General features: G+C 47.5%; 13 protein-coding genes across 13 annotated transcripts; 6 read left to right on the top strand and 7 right to left on the bottom strand.

Annotated features, from left to right (window-relative positions):
* Positions 1–469: 469 nt before the first annotated feature.
* BT62DRAFT_890270 (amino acid transporter) lies at positions 470–2,714 on the top strand (the record flags this gene model as incomplete). The annotated part of the gene is made up of 13 exons (XM_043183021.1): positions 470–565; positions 628–729; positions 781–928; positions 987–1,113; positions 1,170–1,271; positions 1,321–1,412; positions 1,465–1,527; positions 1,580–1,687; positions 1,748–1,889; positions 1,948–1,969; positions 2,019–2,064; positions 2,119–2,363; positions 2,415–2,714. The coding sequence occupies 13 exons, from the start codon at positions 470–472 to the stop codon at positions 2,712–2,714; spliced, it is 1,593 nt and encodes a 530-aa protein (XP_043041443.1).
* A 311-nt stretch (positions 2,715–3,025) lies between these two features.
* On the bottom strand, positions 3,026–3,741 carry BT62DRAFT_1074476 (uncharacterized protein; the record flags this gene model as incomplete). The annotated part of the gene is made up of 3 exons (XM_043179023.1): positions 3,461–3,741; positions 3,397–3,404; positions 3,026–3,342 (listed from the first exon to the last, which is right to left on the bottom strand). Exons 1-3 carry the CDS (start codon positions 3,568–3,570, stop codon positions 3,026–3,028), a joined length of 435 nt encoding a protein of 144 aa, XP_043041442.1. The 5' UTR covers positions 3,571–3,741.
* A 27-nt stretch (positions 3,742–3,768) lies between these two features.
* On the top strand, positions 3,769–5,563 carry BT62DRAFT_1074475 (uncharacterized protein). The gene is made up of 6 exons (XM_043179022.1): positions 3,769–4,057; positions 4,108–4,149; positions 4,209–4,453; positions 4,509–4,587; positions 4,639–4,970; positions 5,029–5,563. Exons 1-6 carry the CDS (start codon positions 3,949–3,951, stop codon positions 5,254–5,256), a joined length of 1,035 nt encoding a protein of 344 aa, XP_043041441.1. The 5' UTR covers positions 3,769–3,948; the 3' UTR covers positions 5,257–5,563.
* A 300-nt stretch (positions 5,564–5,863) lies between these two features.
* Positions 5,864–8,293, top strand: BT62DRAFT_930041 (uncharacterized protein). Its single transcript, XM_043185849.1, has 3 exons — positions 5,864–7,749; positions 7,801–7,993; positions 8,045–8,293. Exons 1-3 carry the CDS (start codon positions 5,952–5,954, stop codon positions 8,115–8,117), a joined length of 2,064 nt encoding a protein of 687 aa, XP_043041440.1. The 5' UTR covers positions 5,864–5,951; the 3' UTR covers positions 8,118–8,293.
* Positions 8,294–9,153: 860 nt separating this feature from the next.
* On the bottom strand, positions 9,154–10,218 carry BT62DRAFT_890719 (uncharacterized protein; the record flags this gene model as incomplete). Its single annotated transcript, XM_043183032.1, has 4 exons — positions 9,154–9,369; positions 9,417–9,664; positions 9,721–9,796; positions 9,847–10,218. The coding sequence occupies 4 exons, from the start codon at positions 10,216–10,218 to the stop codon at positions 9,154–9,156; spliced, it is 912 nt and encodes a 303-aa protein (XP_043041439.1).
* A 125-nt stretch (positions 10,219–10,343) lies between these two features.
* On the bottom strand, positions 10,344–13,041 carry BT62DRAFT_965662 (uncharacterized protein). The gene is made up of 10 exons (XM_043188783.1): positions 12,446–13,041; positions 12,166–12,386; positions 12,011–12,115; positions 11,852–11,954; positions 11,768–11,801; positions 11,598–11,721; positions 11,499–11,547; positions 10,904–11,445; positions 10,591–10,851; positions 10,344–10,537 (listed from the first exon to the last, which is right to left on the bottom strand). The coding sequence occupies exons 1-10, from the start codon at positions 12,667–12,669 to the stop codon at positions 10,413–10,415; spliced, it is 1,788 nt and encodes a 595-aa protein (XP_043041438.1). The 5' UTR covers positions 12,670–13,041; the 3' UTR covers positions 10,344–10,412.
* Positions 13,042–14,334: 1,293 nt separating this feature from the next.
* BT62DRAFT_930040 (siroheme synthase) lies at positions 14,335–15,379 on the bottom strand. The gene is made up of 2 exons (XM_043185848.1): positions 14,470–15,379; positions 14,335–14,410 (listed from the first exon to the last, which is right to left on the bottom strand). The coding sequence occupies exon 1, from the start codon at positions 15,370–15,372 to the stop codon at positions 14,473–14,475; it is 900 nt and encodes a 299-aa protein (XP_043041437.1). The 5' UTR covers positions 15,373–15,379; the 3' UTR covers positions 14,335–14,410; positions 14,470–14,472.
* A 210-nt stretch (positions 15,380–15,589) lies between these two features.
* Positions 15,590–17,193, top strand: BT62DRAFT_743406 (uncharacterized protein). Its single transcript, XM_043182119.1, has 9 exons — positions 15,590–15,796; positions 15,845–16,060; positions 16,109–16,166; positions 16,212–16,304; positions 16,351–16,463; positions 16,513–16,564; positions 16,618–16,839; positions 16,890–16,979; positions 17,031–17,193. Exons 1-9 carry the CDS (start codon positions 15,759–15,761, stop codon positions 17,088–17,090), a joined length of 942 nt encoding a protein of 313 aa, XP_043041436.1. The 5' UTR covers positions 15,590–15,758; the 3' UTR covers positions 17,091–17,193.
* BT62DRAFT_1074469 (uncharacterized protein) lies at positions 17,081–18,717 on the bottom strand. The gene is made up of 5 exons (XM_043179021.1): positions 18,530–18,717; positions 18,275–18,479; positions 18,054–18,221; positions 17,867–17,997; positions 17,081–17,818 (listed from the first exon to the last, which is right to left on the bottom strand). Exons 1-5 carry the CDS (start codon positions 18,692–18,694, stop codon positions 17,297–17,299), a joined length of 1,191 nt encoding a protein of 396 aa, XP_043041435.1. The 5' UTR covers positions 18,695–18,717; the 3' UTR covers positions 17,081–17,296.
* A 75-nt stretch (positions 18,718–18,792) lies between these two features.
* BT62DRAFT_979762 (DUF726-domain-containing protein) lies at positions 18,793–20,622 on the top strand (the record flags this gene model as incomplete). The annotated part of the gene is made up of 4 exons (XM_043189464.1): positions 18,793–19,051; positions 19,107–19,783; positions 19,830–19,989; positions 20,051–20,622. 4 exons carry the CDS (start codon positions 18,793–18,795, stop codon positions 20,620–20,622), a joined length of 1,668 nt encoding a protein of 555 aa, XP_043041434.1.
* A 1,326-nt stretch (positions 20,623–21,948) lies between these two features.
* Positions 21,949–23,191, top strand: BT62DRAFT_891089 (uncharacterized protein; the record flags this gene model as incomplete). Its single annotated transcript, XM_043183052.1, has 6 exons — positions 21,949–22,221; positions 22,275–22,297; positions 22,348–22,383; positions 22,437–22,617; positions 22,682–23,027; positions 23,085–23,191. The coding sequence occupies 6 exons, from the start codon at positions 21,949–21,951 to the stop codon at positions 23,189–23,191; spliced, it is 966 nt and encodes a 321-aa protein (XP_043041433.1).
* A 184-nt stretch (positions 23,192–23,375) lies between these two features.
* Positions 23,376–24,654, bottom strand: BT62DRAFT_965648 (uncharacterized protein; the record flags this gene model as incomplete). Its single annotated transcript, XM_043188782.1, has 6 exons — positions 24,522–24,654; positions 24,442–24,470; positions 24,129–24,392; positions 23,766–24,074; positions 23,589–23,716; positions 23,376–23,532 (listed from the first exon to the last, which is right to left on the bottom strand). The coding sequence occupies exons 1-6, from the start codon at positions 24,589–24,591 to the stop codon at positions 23,376–23,378; spliced, it is 957 nt and encodes a 318-aa protein (XP_043041432.1). The 5' UTR covers positions 24,592–24,654.
* On the bottom strand, positions 24,648–27,029 carry BT62DRAFT_930036 (APC amino acid permease). The gene is made up of 13 exons (XM_043185847.1): positions 26,857–27,029; positions 26,755–26,805; positions 26,652–26,700; positions 26,471–26,594; positions 26,316–26,417; positions 26,229–26,265; positions 25,868–26,183; positions 25,632–25,814; positions 25,539–25,581; positions 25,420–25,489; positions 25,203–25,367; positions 24,937–25,151; positions 24,648–24,883 (listed from the first exon to the last, which is right to left on the bottom strand). The coding sequence occupies exons 1-13, from the start codon at positions 26,993–26,995 to the stop codon at positions 24,722–24,724; spliced, it is 1,656 nt and encodes a 551-aa protein (XP_043041431.1). The 5' UTR covers positions 26,996–27,029; the 3' UTR covers positions 24,648–24,721.
* Position 27,030: the final 1 nt, after the last annotated feature.

Genomic DNA, 27,030 nt, shown 5'->3' with positions numbered 1-27,030 from the left:
TTCAGTTTCGGCCAATTACCCTGACGGTAGCTAACGAGCTATATGCGCCCCGACGGACTGGATGATTATCGACTAGGTACGGTGGTCTAACAATAGAGCCTCCTGTACCTTGTTCATGACAAGAAATTTACAAACTGATTTTTTTGGTGGAAGCGCGCATGACTACTGCGTTGAGTGACTCGCAGAACTGCAAGCGTTGTTTTTGCCTTGGGTAGACTGGGGTCCTGTATATGCTGACTAGCGCTGATTGATGGTGATGCTATCTACCTATATCAGTGCCTTTCACAAGCTTATCGGCGGGATATTTCTGGACCCCAAACAATGTGAGTTACCCGATGGTTCTATTCCTTTAAGGATTCCTTATCTTTATAGCCATGCATGACCTTTTTTCGACTGCCGCGGCGTTGCAGGTATATCATAGAGCCTGTCATTGAGCGCCTCTAACAGCTGTTAACCCACAACTTCCGCCATGGGTTCGAGGGAGGCTGTACAGCGAGCTGACGAAGAGCTTCTAGCGTCGCTGGGGTACAAGCAAGAATTTCGGCGCGCGTTTACACCCATTGAAGTACGTACTGCTGCCGGTGCTCTCAAGGTGGTTGGAGTTGGAGTTCAAACAACATTTTCTAGGTATTCGGCATTGCATTCTCTATTATCGGTCTCCTACCCTCAATATCGTCGGTTCTGTTCTACGCGATACCGAATGGTGGTGGACCTGCTATGACATGGGGGGTACGTTCTATTCTCGAAATCCTGTGGGCCGTGACTGAGTCGATGTTGCAGTGGGCCGTCGCTAGTGTTTTTATTCTCTTCGTGGGTATGTCAATGGCGGAACTTGCCAGTGCTGCACCTACATCGGGAGGGCTTTACTTCTGGACGCATTCCCTTTCGTCGCCCCGCTGGCGCAATTTACTGTCGTGGATAGTGGGATGTCAGTTTCCTAACCTAACGGCTTTTGTGTCCGCTAAATTCACACATCCTCATAACAGACATGAACACCATCGGATCGATTGCATCCGTGGCCTCCATCGACTGGGGTTGTGCTGTTCAAGTGATGGCCGCTGCAAAGATTGGTTCGACAGGCCAGAGCTTCGAGCCTACGAATGGTCAACTATAGTCCGTGATTTACCTTATCCTTCCGGCACCGTGTGTTGAATATGCTTTCATAACAGCGGTGTTTATGCGGCAGTTGTCCTCAGTCATGGGGTTGTTTGTTGTCTGGGCACAACGGTCCTAGCACGACTACAATCAGCATATGTGACACTCAATGTACTGTGCGTGCTGTATTTTCTCCGAGTTTTTTCTTGTCCTGAGACGCGACAGGTTATGCCTTGCTGTCATCATCGCCTTACCCATCGTGACTCCAGCGGAGTATAAGAATACCGCGCGCTTTGCTTTATGGGAATTCGTCAATCGTTAGTACTCCTGACTTTAAGTTTAGCACAGTTCTCATCGGCCCCGTGACAGTTGATGGCTGGCCTAAGGGCTACGCATTTATCATGAGCTTCTTGGCGCCTCTTTGGACCATCTGTACGCTCGCAGTTTTTTCACCTGTCCTATCCCGCAAATAACCGTGGTCCAGGCTCTTTCGATTCAAGCGTTCACATTAGTGAAGAGGCTGCAAATGCTGCGACTGCTGTTCCTTGGGCAATTGTCATGGCAATTGCGATAGCTGGAGTTCTTGGCTGGGGTGGGTTTGAAGATCCTTTCTCATGAACACGAAGAGCTGATACCAAAGTCCTATTACCAGCGATCAATGTGGCGCTGGCGTTCTGCATGGGCACTGATCTGCAGGCACTCTATGATAGCGACCAGCCCATGGCCCAAATTTTCCTCAACGGGTTCGGGCAAAAGGGGACCTTGGGAATCTGGGCCATCGTCGTTCTGGTGCAGTGGGTCGTTTGTATAGTCGAATAGTGCACGTTATTCATGAGTCTTCATTTTTGCTAGGTACATGATGGGTTCCAGTATGGTAAGTTCATTCCAGATATTGCGCGCTTTATTCTGAGATTATCTTCCAGTTACTGGCTGCAAGTAGACAGACATACGCCTTTAGCAGGGATAAGGGTATGTTTTTCATATTTTACTGTGAGCCTCTTAAATACTGATGCTGCATAACAGCGCTCCCCCTCTCAAACTGGCTTTACCAAATGAACACATTCACTGGAACTCCCGTGAATACGGTCTGGTTCGATGCTGGCTGGGCCTTGATACTCGGACTCTTAGCTTTCGCAGGAACTGAGGCCATCGATGCCGTATTCTCTATATCTGTCATCGCACTGTACGTCGCTTACAGTATCCCGATCGCCGCCCGTTTCCTAGGCGACAATGACTTTGCCCCGGGTCCGTTCACTTTGGGTGTTTTCGTTAGTAGTTTGTGTTCGCTTCGAACATGCACCATCTGACAACCTCTGTAGAGTTTACCGGTTGCCATCATAGCCGTCTCGTTCATGGTGTTCATGAGCATTGTCTTCATGTTCCCTTCGACACCGGTAACGAGTGTTCAAGATATGAACTATGCCGTTGTGGTTCTTGGCGGGATATTTATCCTTTCATTGGTGTGGTACTACTTCCCAAAGTACGGCGGAGTTCACTGGTTTACGGGCCCTGTTGCTACTGTCTCCGATATTTCGGGTATGGATTCACAAGAGTCGGATCCTGAAGACTTAAAAAAGGTGGCGTCTCAGGTGCATACAGAGCCAGTAGAGGATCCTTAAGTTGGAACGATTTGCTTATGAAAAAGTTCAAGGCGGTAAAGTTTGACCTCAGTAACTATAATAATGTACATGTAGATAGAATAGAAGTGTGGTTTTAACACAAATCCTTCTAATACAGAGATTACCTTCGATCCCACTTCCCTACAGTACGGAAGTTGATAGACTAATGATGGGGCTGTGACACTGATGAAGAAATAGACCGTGATAACCAACACAATAACAGCCCATAACTTTTACAGCGTTTAACTTGCTCTCTACTTGTTGCACCCTCTTCTCTCCAAACCTGCTTCAATATTGGTGGAACGCCGCCTTCACAAGCATACGTCACAGAAGAAGAACTTGAATATAATCAACCACGCCTCTTCAGTCAATATTAGATGAAACCGTAATTCCAACCTGTGAACATCTTCAAAGCGGCGACCATCCATAGGACGTCTGAGTCTACCCTCAAAGGCCCACAGGCTTACTGGTATTTTCGTCAAAGGGTCGTCCACGCTGAAGTAATTGGCGCCCCATCTTCCGAGCAGAGCACCTGGCGCAACCCTCCCGGAAGCAATAGAATCTTCGAAGCAAGAACAAGGGTCTACTAGCAGAATTGGGGATATGATGAACGATATTGACGGGCAATCTTGAGCTCACGAAGACGTTTTTTTTTTAGGTGGTAAAATATACAGTCTCGGACAAAGATCACTGTCGGCCCGTTCACCGCGTCTCATCGAGTGAATCCGATAATCATTACAAGTTACGTTTCCAACTCCGCGAATGTCACCAGTTCCCACTCTGTGCTACTCCTTGACACTGAAACTTTCTCGGGCGTCATGAGGCTGTTCTGAGTTTTCGCGCCCAGGATCGTCATCGCGCGCCCAGTTGCTTAGATTACTTTTTGATTCATCACTGTACCTAACCGCCGATTCCGAGGTGGGGCTTACTTTCAATTGGTCTTAATGGGAAGGCAATACATCAATGATACTCTTTTCGCGACGATTGTATTGAATTCAGCCTCACATCACCTTTCCTTATGGACATGGACTCCGCTCTGCTAAATATATAAACATGAGATTGGATCCTATGCTCATTTCTTCAATGATTGTACCTTGACGCACTAGAATATCAGGACACCGACACCAACGAAGCCATTCCAGGTCCTGTTTCAGCAGTCAGTACTCACCATATAAAGGCTCTAAAAACTTACAGCCTCGTTGAAAATCTCATTCTTTCTTATCTTTTCCGCGAAATGGCATCACAGCCCGCAATTCCGGACCTCACAGACACAGATCTTGCAATGATATTCCAAGTGCTCGATGCCTATCTGAATACGATGATACTTCAGGCTTTGTTACTCGGTACGTTCTCATTTCCACTTTCCTCCATCCTCGATCTAAAGCTCTACTAGGCGCGTATAGCTGTATACTAGGTGGTACATTGTGGTACATGTGTAAGCACGTCCCTCCCCTTCTCCTCTTCTGCATACAAGTCAAATACCTTCCGTTGCAGTCCACGGAAACGACCACAGATACAGGGGGTTCATGCTGTTCACAGTCCTATCACTCTACGTCCTCGCTGTGGTCGACTTTGCCTTTAATTGGTCCTTCACGCGTACCGCATTCATCACCGATGGGCAGAATTTCTGGAGCGTATTCATGGCGATGTTCGGATCTACTTCCTCCTTACGACCGCCTCATTATCTGGTTTCTGGTATTACCGGGCTGATCAGTACGGCTCTCGCTGACACTGCGCTGGTGTGTTGCTTGGCGTGCTCTTTTACTCGTCAATCTAATCTAGGGTCTCTCGTAGATATGGCGTTGCTGGGTAGTCTGGGGTCATCGCTGGTTAATTGTTTTGATCCCTATTTTGTGTACCATAACCAGTGCCAGTAAGTCGAGTTCTCGCTTCTCTACAGTAAGCGTATTGAATTCTTTTTTAGCGATCAAAAGCATACAAACTTATCGTGGTTTACGAGACATGGTAGACTCCGTAAGCCAAGAATCTGCTCAGGGAACGTCAATCGACTTGACAACCGTCTACATCGCAATGGCGCTTACTACAACGCTATTGTGTACTATTCTAATTGTGTATCGTATCGTCAGCATTGGGGGAGCACGTTATGCATCGGGGATTCGCACATATCGGGGTGCCATTGAGGTCGTTGTGGAGTCGGCAGCTCTCTTCTCCGCATCTTTAATCGTTTACGTGGCCTTGGTCGCCAGAAACAACGTCGCGGATGACTACTTGGATGTCATCGCCGCAGCGTTCAGGGTAAGCATAATATACTACTGAGCGTCAGACTGAATCCGGTTGATTATATTTTGTGCAGGGAATCGCGCCCACCCTCATGGTTGGCAGAGTAGCTTCTGGGCATGCCCGCCCAGACGATTCTTGGAAGGAAACGGCACTGACTGCCACGCCCTTTGGTTCTATTCGCTTTGCTCGTTCTCGTCACGAGAACATGGCGAGTACGCAGCTCACACTTGGTGCTCAAAGTGGTATTCTCGTGGATTCGCATTCCGTTGCAAGTGAGAATGGTCAAAAATCGAACGTCTGATGATGCCAGAGTCTTCAAGTCAGAACCGCTACTTTTGACATGTCACTTCCTCCTTACCTATATATATAAGATCGCACATTTCTTCGGTGTCATCCAGCTTGTGAATGGCATAGCGCGGTAGATTTTCCAGCTTCAGCTCTGAGTCCACCAGCCCAACTGCTATTTTCTCTAAGATTCTTACTTCTCGCAGACTATACTACTATCGGTGCACGAAGTTCAAGCTATCCTCTCCGTTCACATCTCTGTCACGTTTGACTTTGGTTCCTGTAGGACTTCCATAGGTAAACTTGTAGGCAGAATTCCCGGGTGTCGAATTTGTTAGTATCGTCAGGCTGGAAAGTGCAATACTGGCCAATGTCGCTATTAATATGTCTGAACTTGTTGGTTACTACAAGGTTACTATGGGGATTGCTGAGGTTAGCGGGACATCATCCTATTTCGCGGCGATGGCAGGCTGTAAGACAAAACAGAACCTTTAGCTTCTTGCACACATCAGCAGCTGTGTTACATGCCAATATTGAACGACTCGAGGTGGTAAATATACTGAACATATAAGCATATTTATTTACAAAATAAATAATTCCCCATCAAACCCAAATATAGTCTCCTTTTGTTATCACCACCGGACGATGAGCTCAGTGTTTTCATCACGATCGTCGCCCTTCCATGTCAGCAACCGTCGCGTCGCCCTCATCATGGACAGCATATTCGCCATAGGATTAGGTCTTTCCCTTCGTTTCGTTGTCGACACCGTCGGCCGCAACAACCTCAAGCTCACTGGTACTATCATTGGCCTCTGGGAGGGCATCATCCTTCTACATTTCCTCCAGAAAATGCCATACTCGTTTGATCCATATGTTGGATATGCAGTCCGTCTTTTTATCGATTTTTTGGTCACCGAGAGCATCACCCGCTTGCTTCTCGTCGTCGTCTGGACCGGCCTGGGGATAGTGCTGGCAGATATTGCACCAGGAATTTGGCAGGAGACGGGCATGCGCAAGGCATGGCACCGCCTCCGACGGGAGCTCTTTTTGCTGACGAGGTCGGTGCCCACTTTGACGCCATTCACGAAGCCTCGCATTGTCCGATTTTCGCCATCCCGGGCGGCCTCTGTCATTTCCTCAGCAGTTGGCTCACGAACGCCATCTGTGCTCACTGTTACTCCGACAATTTCTCAATCCTCTCTAGATGTCCCACCTGTACCCCGTCCACCTAAGAGACCTGTACCAGGTTTTTTCCCAGGTGAAGTGTCGGAGGCAGAGACCCAGAGTTCTTTATCAGCCAGCTCACCCGCATCCCCTCCCGTATCTCTTTCTGTTCCAATCCAGGGGGCGGATACAGAAAGTCTGCTATCAGGCCAGGGTACGTCGAGAGAATTCACATTCCCTTCTATGCCTCCTCGGGACAATGATGATCTATACGCCTCTTCCTCCTCCTCCTCCTCCTCCGACACGAAAGAGCATATGGACCCAACTACCGTGGATCTCCCAGAGATTGTTGTGGCGGAAGAGGAACCCAATACGCTGAAGCAAGATCCCACTGTCTTCCCCCCCACTCCTGAACACTCTCCCTATGAACATCCCCAGGAAGAACGTGTCGTTACTCCGCCTGCCTCGGAGGTTCCGATCATTCCTGATCTCCCAGAAACAGCTCTTGACACTGACTGGGAGAACGTAGAGATGGAGGACGGTGCGCCAACGCCTCCACCTAAGGATGACCCTATGCGTCCCCTGAAGATGTTCTCTTCTTCGTCTCGCGCTCCGTCACAGGTTCGCTCTGAAACAATAGCTCCGACTTCATCACAACCATTAGGTAAACACAAAGCTTGGTCCGAAGTCGATGCATCGTTTTCAACGTCTCCATTTGATTTCAAGACAGACAATGGATCTCCGCCAGCAATGCCCATTCCCGTCCATTATTCTCAAGCAGAGATTCCTACTCATGCCACTTCTGCTGCAGTAGAATCCCCAATAATCGTTTCTCCTGCAACAGATTCATCGGTAGACGATTCACCCGATAATCCTGAATCATCTACAGCCGCGGGTGCCCTCCAGCATTCACATTCAATGATAGCGTCAACATCAGAATTCACGGATATGACCAGTAGCCTTGCGCGCGCATCCTCTATCAACAAAGATATCCTAAATATCACGGCAGAGGACCAAACGAACCCTCCCCCTCCCTATCCGGACGTACTTTCTACCAATGATGAAGTCGACTCCCCCGAAGCTGAATCGGGCGCAAAATCACCCTCGCCCTCTAGCGACACGAGCGTCACTTCTACAACTTCTCTCCTTCAAGACGCTAGAGATTCCCAAGCCAAAATGGCTGGGTACAGCAGCCAGGAGAGGGAGTTGGAGCGGCAGATAGATGCGCTCGAAGCCGATGGCGCGGCTGGTGTAGGCCTGAAGTCCTTAAAGATCAAGGAGTTGGAAGCCCTGAGGCGAAAGATGGCAAAAACTAGAGAAAGAGCGGAGAAGAAATTCTATTACGGTGGGTGTTTGTGTTCTTCTGTCTTTCTTGTTGCTAATCATTTCGTACAAGACAACAATTTGGATGAGCAATCTAACGAGATCGATTTGAGCGGGCTGACAGCGCAGAAGGCGGTGGACTTTACAGAAAAGCGGCTGGCGTATCTTCTGAGTACAGGAAAAGTCGACAAGCCACTGGTTGTAACCGTGGCAAAGGCAACGAAGAGACGTGACGTCAAGGCGAAATTGAATACCGCAATGAAGTCGTGCGTCTCCAGCCCTTTTCTTTACGTGGGCACTGACTGACTTTGTCTCAGGCATGGCATGACTACTGTAGATGACACGACAAATTCACGCGTACTGAGGATAATGCTACCCCAAACAATCTGACTTACGACTCACGAACCGACATGTATAAGTCTCACACCTACGAAAGTCGTTGCTGTTGCCATATTCTTTTCTAAATTTGCCAGTGCTCTTACATACCACCTATTACCCAGGATGTATTCATTGTACAATCATTTTTTTGGACGGAAGGTTACGGCTTCTTAACTGGAGAGAAGGGGAGGTATGATAGTACGTCCTTTTAATGCATACTTTGTTTCTCGCTACCTCAGGCTTGGGCAATTGGGGGACCCGATGATATCCCTGAAGTAGGTCTAGTGGGAGAAGGTTTCTTGAAAATACTCATCGAAGGTTGTAAACCATATACAAGAGACGATCCGAATTTTTCTTGGATACGGAAATTCTCCAAGTCAATCAAATTATGAGAACCTACTCGATCCCTTACGCCTTCAAATCCACCATGTTTGGAGGCATGCAATGGAATTATTCACTTCCAAATCCTCGAAGCAAAGGTATCCCAAGATATTTCAATCCAGCTTCTCAAGAACCCGCCGACCCGCAATATTTTTTACGTCTGTAAATCCAAAACCTCCCCCGGCACCCAATGCCTAGTCGAACAATGTTTCCGTCATGTATCCTTGCTGATATACCTCGGGGAGCATAGCGAATCCCACGTCGGGCACGGAATGCAACTCTTCGAGTGAATTGCCTTTCATTAGGCTCGAAATCCCAACAGGCCTTGAGGTCTCTTTGGGTGAGGCTAAGTACTGGCCGCCCATGTTGGGCCTGAGGAGCTACGAAGCGTTTGCCGATGGTTGCTTTGGCATGTTCTGCGGTCATGATGCCGGTGTTAGTGCAGACAATAATAAGGAGGCAGAGTTGTAGAGTTCAACGAAGTGCAGACGTGGGAACTTGACGGCAGTGTGAGATGTAGAAGACGGCTAGTTTCGATGCGATAGTTGAGGTCAGTCACGATCATGGTGGATCGTTATCAGTGATTTGCAGGACCGTGTGCTCTTTGATTGATATTAGAACAGAAACGAAATAGATGGTGAAAAAGAGACAGAGATAAACTGACACTTTACAAGAAACTACCACCTTTCCCGGCGCCGAACCGGTCGCTGAGGCCCTTTGCGTCTCGTAGCATCTTCTGTCGTGTACTGTCGTCCAACAACCGGCCGCCAACGGACATATCTCGGGTGTGGTCCCAAATAGCCTTAGATGGATCCTCTTCGTCATCTTTCTTTCCCACTGACTTTGCGTGAGAGTCGACCAATGCCGAGCCTCGAACTTTGCGCTACAATACAAATCAGTCGAGGAAGAGTAAATGAAACCACGACACACAGTGTGCTCGTCCACACCCTTCCGGATGCTCTCATCCATTTTCTGCCTCTTCCTCGCTTCTAATGCCTCTTCAGCGCTCAAACTGTTATCAGTGTTCACAGCACGCCGTCGTTTTCCAGACACCTCATCGGCGAGTCGTTGCTGCCTCTCAGCAGGTGTCTCTGTCCATAGATTATTTTCCGTCTCCTTCGCTGGCGCGGCGGACCTAGCGAATTGTCGAGGTCTGTTGAGTTTTGTAGGGTCCAAAGCTATGATGGTGATGATCAACGATAACATTATTATAAAAGAGGAGAAGTAGGCTCACTCCCAAGTAAATCAGAGGACGAAGGGGGCACTAACATCCATTCGTCTCTTTTGGGTGCTTTAGGCCGAGATGCTTCCTGCGTCTACATTTAGGAGCTGAACTCAGCAGAGTAAAACATCAGCGTACCTCAATCTTCTTCCTTCGTTTTTCTTCTTGTTCCATGAATTGCTTGACACCGTCTGTGTCGTAAGTGCCGGTTCGCCCTGCAGATAGAGGTTTCGGACCTATATCATCATCCGACTCGTCATCGTAGGTCGGTAAAGCTGGGCCTTGGACTCGTTTTGGCGGACCTACTTGACGTGCAGCGAGGAGCTCTGGTGGCAAAGCAGGTACATAATCATCTTCATCGTCATCATCACCTTGTTGCTGTCGATTCACCAGTTCTGAAGGTAGTTGAGGACCCACGACCGAAGGGCCAGGACGTTCTTCATCATCTTCGTCGGCGCGCTCACTTTGGCCGAGAAGGTGCGGAGGGATTGCGGGGCCTATTGAGGACATCGTGGTCTAAGATCGAGAAAGTCACGGTCACGTGGAAAGGAACAAACAACAACAGTAGCTAGCCTGGCAAGCGGCTTTAAGGTTAGACAAAAACTGTTTTTCCATACATATATGCATAATAATATGTACGATTTCCTAACTAGAGACATTGACTTGAGCCACATGTTGACTAACCTGGGTCTATCAACCACAGGCTACCAACCATAAAAGTCAGTTTGCAGATACATTTCTTTACACGTCGTCCTTTGTTTGAGTATATCAATCTGTACTTGGGAAACGGTGTTGCTAACATCGGATATCATCGATTCGGAACCGCATGCTGAGTGAGTACATCAGAGAAACACAGTAAGAAGAGACGATATAAAAACTCACCAGTTACTGCGACACGTCCTTCCCATGTCTGTGATCTTTCTCGAATTATATCAAGAAAATTTGGGCGTCCAGCGTGCCAATACCCCTCGGAGTGAGATGTTTCTTTGATGTTGCTCACAAGGTCATCATCCGAACTGATCTTCGACTCCATGCCCGTCGCTCCAGCATCTTTTCCGGTGACGAAGAAACTGACAGAAATCCCAGCGTCGCTGATTCCATTAATGGTATCAGAGACGTATTGCTCCATCTCCTGATGTTGATCCGTAGGGCAGTTAGCAACCATGGGTGAGAAGGAGGACAACATAATATTTACCTCTAGAACGAACAACCCAAATCAACTCAATTTTGTTGCACCGTGTCTTCTCGCCCCCTTCGCCTTTATGGCATCGAACGAGATCCTGGAAGATAGAGAGAATATATGAAATACCACTGCCTCCGGCTATGAGCAAAGCATTGTCAAAAGCCCGGAGTTCTGGTGTTGAATGTCCGAAGGGCCCATCAAGGAGAACAAATAGGTCCCGGTGACCGCCAGCTCTGTTACAGTAGTCTTTGAGGGAGCTGGTGAAACCCTTCATCGGTACGATGGTGAAAGACATGCTATTTGGTTGGTCGTTGCTGTTCGGGATGCTCGCGATGGAGAAGGGGTGGGACTCTAGTGGGCGTACACTGAGGAAACGAAGGAATACATGCTGGCCGGGGGACCACCGGAGTTTTGTGGAAATGCTGAGGTTCAACATGCCAGATGGTGTTACACGAACACGCGCGACATGGATATGCAGGTTGACATAAACCATATAAGCAATACGGAGCACAATGCCCCAGCCAAAAACTGCAAATGTTGCATACATATAGTATCTGGTACCTTATCATAAGCGGACGATTCTCGCAATTTCATAAGTAAGACTGACGCTCCGTCCAGCTCTTGAAAGCAGTGGAGCCACAAGTATCCAAAGTAAACTAGATGAGACGTGAAAGATAGCTGGCACGTTCAAAGATACGGTACCCACTTGCAATAGCCAGGAGATGGAAAAGCCAGAAAAACTCGTACCCCGCCTTTCGGAAGATGGGAAGGCTAGCGCAGCAAAGCCAGATCAATGGTGCGAGGGCAATGAAACCGGTCCGATAGGAACTCTGAATCAAGATTTAGATCCAGGTCAACAAATCTGCTTGGACTCACATTGTTTCGGAAGTCATAGCGGATTCCTTGTTGTCTAAGAAGGTATTGGTCTATTGCCCTAACCCCAAAACCATGCAAGCTCACCGAATTGAGCGTATAGTCATGGAAATGGTGTGTACCAGAGACATGTACAAATGTAGGCCCGCCACTCCTTGATGGAAGACCTGCATCTTTTCGTGGGAGCTACCTGATTAGCCATAACGAACGTAAGAGTATGCTCAATAAGGGAAAAGTTAGACCCACCTATTAAAGTACCAATGAAGTTGATTTTGTGTCCGAATACTATGAGAAATGGAAGCATCGCCATCGCCAGCCATTCGCTTCGCAATCCCAGAGGGGAAGATCCATCTAGCAAAATAGGTCAAGGACTATCGAAACATAAAGGACCGACGTCATACAAAACGGAGGCCTGTAGTAATATGTGTCCGCGAAGCAGTAAAGAGTAGTAAAAAGGAAACCCGCGCCAAGAAGCAAAGTTTGGCCTTGATTTCCGGCGGTGTACCATGGAGAGATGAATCTATTGACTGAGGTAGGAACTCGTGGGTACGCAAGTAGTCGAAAGAGAGCATAGAATTTATCTTGCAAGGTCAGAGACTGCGACATCGGCGCAGCTGTGAGACTGTGGTACGATATATCAGTATATTATTTACAAAAGGAAAGGAATACTAGGGTACTCACCTGCGTCGCTGAAGAATCCTGAAGTGAACATTAAACAAGATCGCAATGAAGATAGTGACGGCGAAGAAATATAATCCGTAATAGCCGTATTTTACAGACTTAGCCCAAGGTTCGTGGGTAGATTGGTACTCTGTGACTTGCGCATCCGTTGGGACGTAATGGCCATGGTAATATGTCCCCGCCTCTGGATCTGAGGACATTCGAGTAAGTAGAAGTGAATCCATGGCAGCTGAAACCCAGGAAAAGACGGTGAGGCCGACAGTAAAGTAGGCCGCACGCGTCTGCAACTACATGGTCTGAATTTATACATCTAGATAAATTAGGCGAAGCCTCGGTCTCGGTACAACTTGTAAAGCTAGCCAGTTGGAGATCTGCGCCCCTGCCAGTGCCCAAATGCGGCCATCATCGGGACCCGAAGAGATTAGAAAATAATGGCGTGACTGTGACGCAGGTCGGCAGGACGAGGCCGAAGGGATTCCCCATAGACTTGCTAGTAGAAACGTTATGGGGAATCCCAAGAGTACGATATGATGAAGGCAGGTAGTAGGGAGGCTCTGCGATGTCTGTAGGAGGAGGAGGAGGAGGAGGAGGAGAAGTGTAGTGTAGTCCAGCACGTTGTGGCCGAAAATACTTTGCCGACGAAGATTTGTAGTGGAAGTGGAGCAGAATGAGGCAATTTATGGCTGAGTCAGCGACGCTAAGCCAATCGCAAAAAGGCGGAGGGCGAAAATTGCTCACGTCACGCAACCGTGTTCTTATATAAAGCTTGCGCATAATTACGATTCTTCTTCCGTTCCCCCAGTATCGCGTCTGTTGTCTTTCTTCCCTCATACCCTGTATGTCGTTAACGCTGCTTTCATCGTCTGGAGCATCATGATTGTTGAGTTACCTTCTCATACATGATTTCGTCGAGCACTCTTTCGTCTAGCGCTTTGATACAAAGGCAGCTGTTCTACTGTGCTTTCCCTGCTCTTACCGATTGCTAGCTGATCATCGCCGTCTTCAGGATGTATGAAAGGTCGCCCTCCATAACGCTGACTGTTCATTGCTCTTGCCGTCATCAGCTTATTACTGTACCCTACTGATATCCTTATGGACCTTCATGCGTACCTTGTGTGTCGTCGTTCCTGATGGCGTACTTGACCATGCTTTATCTGTTGAACCCGTTTCTCCACGTCAGGATTCCTCATGCTCCTGTCATGATAAACCGTGACGCCATAATTGATGGGCTTGATGGGCGATATCGGATGATAGTTATGGGAACGTGTCGCTGGTAGCGAGTTTCCGTTCCCATCGAGTTTCACCCTCATTGTGGGCACAGGGTTTTTCTCAATTTGGACCTACGCGTTCCTCCGGGCGGCACCCGCTGCCAAGGCTGTCGGATGGGCCCGGAATTTTAAGTTTGCCCGAGTGTAATTTCGACATCGGCAATCCGCAGTGCTCCACTTCGGAGCGTTTCTAACTGGTTTGGACCCTTTGGATCGAAGAATCTGGATTTACTGTTTACAAATTCATTCCCGTAATTTTTAGGAACTCGGAAACGTTGTTTAGCCTATAAAATGTCGAGCACATGTTTTTCTTGCCGTGATGGTTGGTGAAATCTGATAAGTTTGGGCCAGTTCTAAATCGCGAATCTGGGAGCGTCGAGGTATGATGCTAAAGATTAAAATTCCTCTATTTCCGAATTCCTTTGCTAGGGCATTTCAATGTCCGGGCCTATTTTATCGTAGATAAGGGATGGTACAAGAATATGAACATCCCTCTGTTCAGCGATAAACTGTGCTTAAAGAGTCAAGTGTACTGGCCTTTTCTGCGCAGTCATCGGGGGTAGAGCTTGTCTGGAAAGATTTCAACTCAGCTTGTGGTAAATGCCATCTACTTAATGTAAATCCGAATTGTTGGAACGAGATTTATTGTTCTAACATTATAGAAAATCTCCCGTTGTCATATTTTTCCACCTTTCAACTGTTACATCAAGTGATCGCTAAATGATATCAATGGAATGAATGAATGGACGGACACACCTCTCATTGTCGGTGATACATAAATAACATAGCGACGGACACGCCGCCCGCTAAGAACCCCAACGCAGCTGGCAGTACTGTAGAACCACCGTATGGGATTGCCTGAAAATCCTGAAAGGTCGACTGGAAAACATCCTTCGATAATCTCCCCCGCCTGAGTTTCGACTTTCCACCAACGTCATGCACAGAGGGTACACGGTTCTGCTCCCATCCTTCATCAAGCAGCTTTACAATCATTGAGTCATCCAGTTGAGTCAATTCTTCCATGTCCCACTCATTGCATAGCTGAGACATCCACTTCATCCTGCGTCGACTGACCGCTCCTCCAATGCCAGGTGCACGGTCCTTGAGGCGATCCCTCAACTCTCCAACTCGTCTGATAGACTCGCCTTCATACCCGCCTAACGCGCTACTGAGTTTCGCCTTGAGTAACGCTGCTATCCTGGGACTAGACCCGTTGGTCGATATCATGATTTGCAAGGGACCATCGCGTATCTGAGCACCAAAATAGAAGTCACATAGATCAGGTATGTCTGCAGCATTGACGGGAATTCTTTGCTCGCGGCACAGCTCGACGATTTGGCGGGAGCTGTTAGGATCATCGAGAGCAGTAAGGACCATGTCCATCTTGTGGAGTTCTGCGGGCCCAGAGAAATGACGATCATAATATGTGATATGATCCAGACAGAGTTCTATGAATCGCTTGGTTCGAGGGTGAAGACCCTTGGCGGGAGCAAGAACGACGACCTTTGCATCCGCGGAAAGAACGGCTTCAATACGTCCTGACGCGACTTCTCCTCCGCCGACAATGAGAACAGTCTTGCCCTTGAGCTGCCAGGCGACGAGCAGAGACGACCCATCAAGATTCGAAGAGATAGGTGGATTTGAGAGAGAGGTGGACATGTCTGCTAAAGGACAAAGCGTAACGATAGCAACGCTGATGTTATATATTTGTACGTACTTGGCATCATCTTCCCCTATTCTTGCTCATCCAGCACAGCTGTGTCCTTCAAGAGAGGGAATATAATATAACGACATGAAGGAAATACATTTATTCTACGTTTTCCTTGTCATTTCTTGGGCTGCGTCCTTTCTTTCGGGAGAAGATGCAGTGGAAACAAGGAAACAAGGATGCTCGCAGCTGCCGAGGCTGTGCATCGGCATTAGGTGAGTGCACCACAGCGCAGGCCCCAGTCTTTCTACCTTTTACTCCCACTTTCCCCCTTCTTCATATCTGTTTTATTCTTTTTCGTCGATTTTTTTCTGTATCAGCCATATAATTGTTCCTCATGGCCTATCGAGACCCGTATGCTGCGCAGTACGGCCGGTACGAGCACGACGCCCAGTACACACAGCCCGACTTCAATCCTTACAGTCACCAGCAGCCCCATGCCACCTACGATGAGGGCGCTTACGACAACTACGGCTCTGGCTATAGAGACGATCCCACAGACGCTCGCGGTCCGCAACGGCAGGCCACCACGAGAAGTCACATCAGCACGGGTTCCGTTGATGCACCCATGGGTGTCAGAACCCGAGACACTGACACTGTTAGTGGCTTTGACCATGGCGAATTTCCGCCCAAGGAAAAGTGTGTCTCCATGGTCCTTTTTCCCCTTGGTTACTCAATTCCAACCAGAGTTCCTCAAACCTTGAAGAGCTATCGACACGAAACGCAAGGAAATCTATGGACAAGAGTAACTAGGTTTATTTCTATATGACACTTTATTGATGTCAAATAGGGAGGACGTCCAAGGTGTATTGGAAGGTTCTGCTGCTGCACCCTTCTGATTGCCGTTTTTCTAATTCTCAGCATAATCTTGTCCCTTGCTCTGGTTAGTCTCTTATCGACATTTCACGCTGGTATTAACATGTATGTAGTGGATTCGGCCCCCGAACGTCACCATTGGTGATATTGAGTTAGTGTCTTCGGGTGGTAGCGAGTTCGAACTCACGAATGACGGTGTTAACATAAACCTTGGCGTAAATATAACGTACGTATTCTACCAGTGAATCATATGTCATTTATTAACCTTGTCATAGGGTGGACAATCCGAATTACTTTTCACTCGATCTGAAAAAAGTAACAGCCGAGGTAACTACGTCTCAATTTCTGTTTCCGATTCACTGCTCACCGCTATACGTCAGTTGTTCTACCCTCTTAATAGTACGAGCACTGGTACGGACATTGGAGGTGGTAATTCTAGCAACATCAATTTCGCCGCGCACTCGCAGACCAATTTTACCTTCCCGTTCGAGATCGAATACACCCAATCCAATGACCCCAGCAACGCCATCCTCATAAGTATTCTTGAAAAATGTGGAATTCTTGGTACATCGAGCAATCTAGATATTAATTACAAGATAACAGTGAGCCCGGCCTTTCTCTTGCATTGCGGCGCCTCATAATCGTTCATCAGCTCGGCATACGCATTCTTATGGTGACAGTTTCACCAGTCATTTCCAATTCGTTCAGCTTTGCATGTCCACTCAACTCAACATCGCTTTCGGTGCGCACGACGTATGAGTTCTCTGTATTTCAGGAGCTAACTGCTTTTTAGGATCTCATGAGCAGTTCCGGCCTGAATCTAACCAGTATAGCCGGTTTATTGGGAGAGTAGCTTTCCATTTTCTTTCTATTGTCAATGTATCATTTACATCAAAATTTGGACTATCTTCGCCTACTTATCTGTATGAATCTAGCGCTGTTCTAAGAAGCGCTCCTTTTAGTTGGGCGTACCAACGATTTTGAACATTCATCAAATCATGCAACAAATAAACATACCGGGATTATACCAATAAACAGCAGTCCACCGCCAATTAACCATCAAGCCTGCAGTAGCTTCAGATGGGCCATCCCACAAGCTCCCATATCCCAGTTTCTAACGAGCCTATACTTTCTATTGAGTTTGCAACCCTCCACATTGCATTTCGGTATTGGCCTTGGCGGTGCCGGAGGGCGAGGTGCGCCCTCCGGCAGTAAAGACGGCGGAACTGAGAACGTCAAGATCATCTTCCCTTCTTCATTACCATCATTTTTCTCCCTCCCTACCACACCATCAATATCCATCTTCTCCTCTGATACAGTGTCGTCGACGTCCACTTTATCTTCGGCTCCAGGACTAGAATCAACTTGGAGAGGCCAGGATGAGGATATCCATCGGTACATGACGGGTATTATAGGCGCAGGTGGAGGCTCCTCTGTACTTCCCTCCACCTCCATGGCCTCTTCATCACTGTCGTTCTGGGCCTTGACTCCGGAGGGAGTACCTGTGCCAGTAGTGGTTCCGTTGCGTTTACCCCCCCGTGGACGTGTTTGTTTTTTGAGCAGTCGGTTAATAGTTTCAACCTTTGTGAAGACATGAGACAACAAATTACAGCGTCGAACAGAACGCACCTTTTCATCCTCTAGCTTTTTCTCAGAAAGATTCTTCCTCTTCCTGGCTGTCTCTTCCCGACGCAAGGCTAACTCGGTCTCATTGAGTTGCTTTTTTCTACCCTTGCCTACGGATATTGCAGTGTCACCATCTGCAACTTGCAAGTGAATTTATGAGATAAGACGACAAAGAAAACATGCCGCGCACCCAAAGAAACATGCGAAGAGTCAACTACGTTGGCTAAAACGGCCTGCCTTGACGTGAGACGCTTCTTCGAAGGAATAACTTGAGGTGTCGACTCAGATTCAGGTGACATAGACCTCTCATCATCGTCATCGTTATTATCTTCATCTTCTGAGCTTTCAAGGTAGGAATCTGGGCAGACAAATAGGCATTGTGTTTGAGTGAGGGAGAGACAAGCAATATACCTGGTACTATCCTCCTTGTTCGTGCAGAGGATCGTTTGGGTGGATGATGATATTCTTCCGGTGCTGGTGTAGCTGTGTTGGACGTTGAGCTCGGCACAGTGGGAAGCTTCAACTTGATCTTGAGCCGCGATGATTGTGCCGGCTGCGACGAAGTATTGCTAAGCTGGTCATCCTCCTCTTCTTCTACAATGACGTCGTCATCGTTCTGGAAGACTGCTGAGATTTCAGCATGGCATGAAGGGACATGGCACGTACGGATTGAACGTCCTCATCTAGAACAGTAACACCGACTTGGTCGTCTTCATCTTCCTCCTCCGGCTCATCGCCATCCTCTTCCTCGGGAGAATCGGCTTCGTAGCGCTCAGCGTCGTAGTCAGCACCTTCCATGTCGACCTCATCCTCAACCTCATTGCGCCGCATGGTGGGAAATTTCAAGTCTTAGAATTCGGCAATGACATCATGAGATCAGGCTCGCTTCTTGACCGTCACGATGTCAGCCATTTCTCTCCAACACCACCATGTCTGGCAACCTCGCTCAGCTCACACCACCCAAACAACTGACCCAACAAGAGCGACAAACCGTTTTCCAGCATATATTTCGTCGCCTGGCAGCATATAGAAACACTGCTGAGCTCTACGCATTGACAGAGTACTCTTTGTCATCCTTGCCAGAAAGTACGAAATCCGATAGAAGAAATTCCTTCAATAAAGGGCTGAATGCGTGGGCGCAGCAGTTACTAGAACATGCGTGGGTTGTATGTGGAGAGCCTGAAGGAGGTACGGTTGTCAATGTCATCTGTATTTATGTTATCATCGCTGACGACAACTTCAGAAAGATGTCCTGAACTAGATCCCTATGCTGATACTTCCACCGGTCAGCTACCTAAACTACTGTCCGAGCAGGGTCTTAAACGAGTCCTTAACTCCATCCTTTTCCTCCATATCACAACGTCCAAGGAGTATTCTGCTAGGACACGGTCATTTCTGAACAAATTTGGCAGCCTGGACGAGGATATCATTGTTTCTACTCTTAGACATCCAGACCGTGCCGTCGAAGAAGCACAGCGACATACCATGACGACTACTCAAGATCACGCCCAGAAAAATAAAGTGTTGAGGATGGTCGGGATGGGCCTTGGCGCGGTTGTTGGTGGTGTGTTGGTCGGTGTCACCGGGGGATTAGCTGCGCCGCTTGTAGGTGCTGGCGTTACAACTGTTCTCGGATGGCTCGGCATCGGTGGGACAGTTGCGGGTTTGTTGGCTAGCGGACTAGCTGGATCATCTGTCGTCTGTGGGGCACTATTTGGCGTGTACGGTGCCAAGTCCACGGCAGATATGGTTCAGAGGCACACGAGGGAAATACGAGATTTAGCTGTTTTGCCGATTGGCGTTCAGTCCGAAGAAACCCTTGGGGTTCGGCTCTGTGTTAGTGGATGGATATCGTCGCCTATCGATTTCTCGGTTCCTTGGACTGTATTCGGAGGTGACAACACATTTGCTTTGCAATGGGTACCTTCTTCATCTCATGGTTGATTGGGTTTCTAATGCGTACTAGGAAGTCCAAGCATTGCAAGAACTTTCAGATGCGCTTCTCACTCTTGTTAAATCTCATACCATGAAATACATCAAAGTGGAAATCGTCAAGCGCACCGTCTTCGCGAGTTTGATGAGCTCTTTAGCGCCTATTGCGTGGCTGAAGATAGGACAGATAATAGGTGAGGTACAAGACATCAGGCCGTCAGACCGATGGGCTCACTTCGATACTTCTGTTTGCAGACAATCCTTGGATGAACTCCAAGGCACTAGCCATCAAAGCCGGAGCAGTCTTAGGAGACCTGCTAGCCAAACGCGCGTTCGGAAATCGACCTGCCACTCTGGTTGGTTATTCGTTAGGATCCTTGGTTATCTTCGAAGCGCTCAAGTTCCTCGCCGCTCTTCCGCCATTGGATACTGGACATCTAATCGAAGACGTCTTTCTTTATGGGACGCCTGTCTCAACAGACCAAGCAACGTGGGCCAGTGTAAGAAGATTAGTATCAGGCCGACTCGTCAACGGTTATTCCACGAACGATTATGTCCTTGCTGTGCTTTCACGCGTGTCGAGCGTAACCTGGAACGTAGCAGGTCTTCATTCAGTTGATGTCGTGGGCGTAGAGAATGTCCATTGCGATTTTGTTGATGGCCATACCATGTGGAGAGGAATGATAGGGAAATCGTTGCAGCTTGTCGATGCTCCAGGACTGGTTGATTCTGAAATCTATCTTCAAATGGAGAACATTGGCAGGCGGACAGAAGAGTTGGATCTGGGATCAAGTCAAGAAGACTGGCTTCAGAAGGATGCGAATTAAGGCTGCATGGGACATTATGGACTAGATTGCTGTTAGAGCTGTATGCTATCTCGTGAGTCTTGACACATATTACACGACCAGGAATCAGTAATAATCATGAAATTATCAAAGGGAGTACGGGGACGCAATGGAATTTTTTATACGAGAAATGATGGCATCAGTTAACCTTGTAAACCAGAGTCGACGATCCGTATGAAGTTAAGTCGTTCAATCGATGCGGATCTCAGTTGGACATCAGCTTAGAGCTAGGCAGATCCTTGGAAAAAGCTGGTCCAGCATTCGCTTTAATTCTTGTGTGTCCGCATCATCGCTACCATTCTAGAGATTTACTCCGAGCGGTTATGGATGCTAAGCTCCTGCTGCGCGGTTGGTGGTTGATACGGTGGAATTCCGACTAGCCAACCGTGCAAAGCCTTCAGCATCGAATTTACAAACTTATCCCAAGTGTATTAGCCCTTGCGAGAGTATATAATGCTCGATGAATATTGGTGCGTAAGATATATGTCAATGTCGTTTAGCAGGCTGGTTGAATATAACATTTCAAGGGACCATTAACTTGGACAATCCTGTAACCCCCAAAGCGCCAGAAAGGTGCTGCGGCAAAGACAAGGACGTGCCTTTGACAGTGGTCCCGACCACTTAGGCTTTGATTATTTTTGAACGGTTATAGGATTCGCTTCGCTTCCGGCAGCCCCTGAGGATTCGGAGGACGTCTTGCATTCTACTTACGACGAGGACAAACGTGCAGTCTAGTCAACTACCGCCATTCGTCCATGTCGTCTGTTTTGCTTAGACAGGTGTCGTCGGTACCAGTCTCAACGACCTGATTTTGCCTGCCAACGTCTACGTTGTGCAAAAAGTTGTTTTTTATATACCAAGGCTGAGGCTGCAAAGAGATGGGTAAGTGCTTATTACCAACATCTCTGTAATACTCTTACGGATCCTGCGTGACCTTGGAGTTGCATTCGGAATTCAGCTAAAACTTAGTAATTACTAAGCCTAGAACTGGTATTGTCTCTCGTTGCACGAGCTAAACGGTTCTGAATGAGCAATGTTCGATTATCTCAACAGATACAGATTATCGTGGAGAATTCATGCTGCGAACTTGGCGCGGCGTATCCCAGGACATATCCTGCCACCTCCATCCCGCTCTCGTTCTCGCTGTCAGACCTGCGGGTCGGAACTCGGCTGACTGTTCCAATCACGTGCAAGTTGATCGTCATATGTCATTATCTTAGAGAAGGTATATAACTAACGAGATGCGCCTCAAATTTCCCAAGGTCACAGCTTAAAATTTTCCCTCAGCCAGATGTTCTAGCAGCTAATATGTCAACGCCTACACCCTTCAGATCCTTCATTGGCGGTTTGGGTCTCTCTTTCCCAGTGCATGCTTTGCTGCTTTTGAACGGAAATGTCTTTGGAATTTCGGGTTTCTTTCATCGCGCAGTACAAGGGAATTTAGAGGCGCTGGCGGGTATTTCCGGGCTAATCGCTGGAGGCCTCGTCATTGGAACTCTCGAAGGCACAGACAGGACAGGACTCGGTCTCGAAATGCGACAAGTTCTGCTGTCTGGTTTCCTTGTGGGATTGGGAACCAAGGTATTTCACTTGGAAAGTGCTTGTATTTGACTATCTGAAAGCTTTCCTCGCAGCTGTCTAATGGATGCACATCCGGGTCAGTAACTCTGATTTTCGCTTATGCCTTCGATTTACCGATTAATTTAGACACATGATTTGCGGTATTTCCAGACTATCCAAGAGGTAAAAATTCGTTCGAATGCGAATATATGCATGTCAATCTGACATCTTTCAAGGTCAATCGCCGCCACCGTGACTTTTTTTTCCACGGTAGCGGTAACGGCGCGTTTGTTGCACGGTTCAATGTTAGGCGCCTCAAATGCATCTTGGGATTGGACTTTGGGGCCGACAGGACAAAATCTCATTGCCCTACAATCAATCCCCTCAATTATTTCAACGCTTCTTTATTTTTACAATGTTTGTTTCCTTGACTTCATGCCCCCTCAGTCATGACTGAATATAGGACGGGTAGAAATCAAAGTCAAACGATACTGCTCCGAAAGGGCCGCATATCTTAGCTCGACGCGCTACTTACTTTACCACCGGGTTCAGCTTCGCCCTTGCCCTTTCTCTATCTAATCTCACTGACCCGATCAAAGTATTGACGTTCTTACTCCTACCCATCCATTCAGCTTTTGATTCATCGCTCGCTTTTCTCGCTCTTGGAGCTTTACCCACTTCTATCATCTTATACACTTTCTTCCGCGGAACGCAAAGACCTATTCTCGGTGGCTCATGGGCGATTCCGACAGGAGGAGAGATTGATTTGAAGCTCTTGACAGGAGCTGGGCTGTTCGGGGCGGGCTGGGGAATATCGGGCATCTGTCGTACGTTAACCCTTTTCTGCCAGCCGTCTCATATCTGATAACGTTCTTATCTTTCAGCTGGACCAGGCCTGGTGAACTTTGGTCGCGATATTACGTCAGGTTCTGACTTTTGGCCTCTGGTTGGTTGGTTAAGCGCTGTCGCCGTGGGAGGCATACTTGGTTAGAGGTTGAAGTCAAGTCTAGCTTAGGATAATTGCTATAATACGATAACGTGGAACATGGATTAATACCTCCTTAGATAAGCAATGATAATGGATATTTAATCAGACAAGGTCATTTACTTCGAAGGAAAGCATACTGATGCTCGTGCAAATATTCGTCTAACAATACATGACAACGGAATGAAGTCTATGATATGGTAGACACCGCGGTCGAGGCAGGCGGCTTTGCTTTGCTCCGGCCCCATTTTATTGCTATTCGTTCTCCGTCAATTTCAAGGCCGTTGGCCCATGTCTCAGCAGCACGTTCAGCGGTACTTCGTTCCTTGAAGTTGACGAAAGCACATCTAAATTGTGAACAATAAGTTGTTATACTGCCAAGTTAGTGTAAGGAATGACTAACCGTGACTTAGCTACATGAACAACAGATCGTAGTTGCGTCGGCTCAACACTGGGTAGCGACTTGAGAACGGTTGTGCGTATACTCAGTTCCGTAGATTCGGGAGAAAGTAAGGATAAAAAAATTGAAGTCTGAAATTTGGTGTCAGCAACGCTGCAAGGAGATGGTGGCAAAGTATACAATAGTCTCATCATCAGGAGGCTTCAAGCCTTGATTTGCGGCGTGTGTGGCCATAATTTTACGAGCGACGGGGTCATTCTGCCCATGATATCGATCTTGCAAATTCTGGTGTGACAGCGCGCTTTCTACAGGATTCTCATGTCGATATGGGCATTCAGATCCGCGCTTGCACTCCCCCTTGACAAAAAATGAGCACACATGCGGACGATTGCGCTTATAATAAGGGTCTGTCCGCGCTAGTTGCTTCAACATATCCTTCCCCGCAGACTGGGTTCGCCCGCTCCCAAGGCCGGACTTGTCGCCTTCTAACTAACAATAAAATAATCTGAGGCGACAGACTCAATGCAAATGGTGGTAACGCACCTTGGCCTCCATGTTCTGTGCATAGTACTCCCGGTTAATATCACTTGTAGGTGCGTCCTTCTCCAAAGCCAAAGCGGTATCACGGACTTGTGTAGGTAGCCCATATTCAAGATCAAGAAGGCATGTTTGGCAGACATTCTTCACTTTGGCGCACGTTTGGCAAATGACGGTGGTTTTGAAGCGCATGCCAGAACCTGGATTCCAACGGAATACTGTGAACGGTCTTGCACAAGTGCCACAAGAGCGTCCATACTCTTGCTTGGACTTCGAGAAAATCAGTAAATGTAATTCAGATTGCCGCAGAAGCGCTGACCATACGAATAAACGGATTATCACCCAAACCTAGAAAGCTGTTGAATAAGCAAAGTACTGTTTCCGACCACCAGCACGCACATGTTTCGCAAAGAATAGGGAATTCACTCTGCTCCCATCCGGCTTTGTTGATATCGGCTTTGGGAGGCATTGTAAGTATAGTACTGAGTGATGGTTTGTCGTCAGTTTTTGAGTCCGATGGTAGTTGTCAGCAATCCGTAAAGTTTGGCAGATGCTCCCGACTCAAATACATACACATGATCATAATAGGGGCTAATTTATCATAGAGGTATCTGACGGAAAACACAACGAGAAACGCCATCCTCCTGCAGAACCCAAGTTCTTTCTAATCTATAACCTTTCTTTCGAGGTAGCGAAACACACCAGACATACCAGTATCCAACACCGATGAGAGATACAGCAAAAGCGACAACAGCATGAGACTGACGAAGATAATTCTTTCATAAAGCACTTGCATAGGTGTGGACGGACTCACCCAATAAGGCAAATGCTCATACGTTCTTGATCCAGGCGCGGGTGGTATTAGAGGAACGAGTATCAGGAATACATTAGATAAAAAGAACAAGACGATTGCAATCTTGGGAGCTCGGAATGGAGGGTCCCAACTCCATGCCCTGTACGCAGAAGTGTACAGCAGCAGAAGGCCCACGGAAACGAGAGCATTTATGATAGCAAGACAGTAGGATGACACTGATGGAAAGTTGAAAGATTTTGTAGGTTCTGAATCTGCTGAAAACTCACGACTAATCATGAACAAGTAGGCATCACCAGGTGGGGGAAGAACCATGAACATAGTAGAAAAGAACCAGTTCGTAGCAAGACCTGCCAAGGGCGCGTTGAATGGCATGTTGCTGGCAAAGAACCACGATAATGGTATCACCCCTTCTCGGCCCAATTCCTGTATGACTAGAAACGATGACTGAGAGAAGTTGTAAGTTTATTCTGGAAAATAGCCTACTGCGCCCTTGACTGAACTGGCCGGTAAGCAAATTTCCTAGCGTCGATAAGGCAATAAAAACGCTGAGAACCTATCAACTATTAGGAGGTCTGAGGTGATATGAGGAAATATCGGCTCACTCGTTCCAAGTTTGGTCCAAATAGGTTTCGGAAGAACAAAGCTCTACAAAGTAACTTTGTAAATGTGAAGGAGTTATGAGCAAATTCACCTACGCAACGATCCGCCGGCTTCCTATTATATCGCCTTTGGAAACCACAGCGAAGTAACCAACGTTGACTAGCAGGTAGACTGCGGTTACAGAAATAAGGGCCAGAGGTGCTGCCCTCTTTATCGTCCGAACAGGGTTTCTGACCTCGGACAATGCATAATTGGCAGTAGAATAGCCAACGAAAGACCTATAATCAAGAGAATTAGGTATTAAATGACGAATTGCAACAGTCTACCTCACCAAATAATGTTGTACAAACCAGATATCAAAGCATTTGCATCGGAGTTACTACCTTGCCACAGCTTATCCCACCGGAGATTATCGGGAGCCTCATATTCGCCTCTAATGCGAAATCCGGGGACACCAGCCAGACAAAACAAACCCGCGGTACCTATCGATGAAAGGAGGAAGAGCTTGAAAAGACCTAGCGTATTCTGAAGGCGGAGTCCCCACTTGAATGTGGTGCCATGGAGCAGACAGCAAAAGGATATACACAAGAATGCTACAAAACGAGTATTCCATCTAGCAGGTTCGATGCTCAGAGCATGAAGAACATCTGAGAAGGTCAGCTTAGATAACGATACGGAAAGAAAATACAAACATTCTCCAAAAACAAGACTGTTAGCAGCCGATGAGCCCTGAAACACCTGTAAGCGGGTCCTAGCAACATCTGCAGACGAGGACTCGCCGTGATAATCGCATAAACAGAAAATGCGCATGTTGCTAGGAACTTGGGACGTCTATATATGAATTCGAGGTAATTCTTCTCTCCACCACTTCGAGGCAGTCCCTACATGAATGCATCAGTATTTCATTTGGATAGATACGAAACATAGAACATACGGTGCCAAGTTCAATGTAAACAGCTGTTCCTACCGCTGCAATACTTGCTCCAACTAACCACATAACTAGTGCAAGGCCCGGACTTCCAGACGAGCGTAAGATGACGCTTGGCGTCGCATATATACTTCAATTTGAACATCAGATATCGCAGGTTGAAGACATAGCAAGGAAATTGTCTCACCCAGTTCCAATGATTCGATTGAATATTAAAAAGGTGGCGCTGAATAGACCTGGCAATGGACAGCTGAATAACTGATATATTTCGAGCGATAGGATGAACGTACCTAGCCGTCGCTTTGCCTGAGGTACATCGTCATAGGATTCCCCGTTGCGCGCTGGCAGTTATTGAGCAGTATTCTTCGAGCCAAGTCCTTATCGCTGCTCACAATCACTTTCATTCCTATGTATTGCAACGCCGTCGATACCACTAGCGACGACGACTGTCTTGGTCGAGTCATAATGGGATCCAGAATGGGTATTCAGAAGATATTGCTGCTCATCGTCGTTGCCGGTACTAGAAGTCATACGGGTACTCAGGTGGTCCAGAGATAGGCGTTGCA

Source organism: Guyanagaster necrorhizus, assembly GCF_019112545.1.
Source record: "Guyanagaster necrorhizus MCA 3950 unplaced genomic scaffold BT62scaffold_8, whole genome shotgun sequence".
In the NCBI taxonomy this organism is placed as follows: Eukaryota; Fungi; Basidiomycota; class Agaricomycetes; order Agaricales; family Physalacriaceae; genus Guyanagaster; species Guyanagaster necrorhizus.
This window is presented reverse-complemented; position numbering and strand designations above follow the sequence as displayed.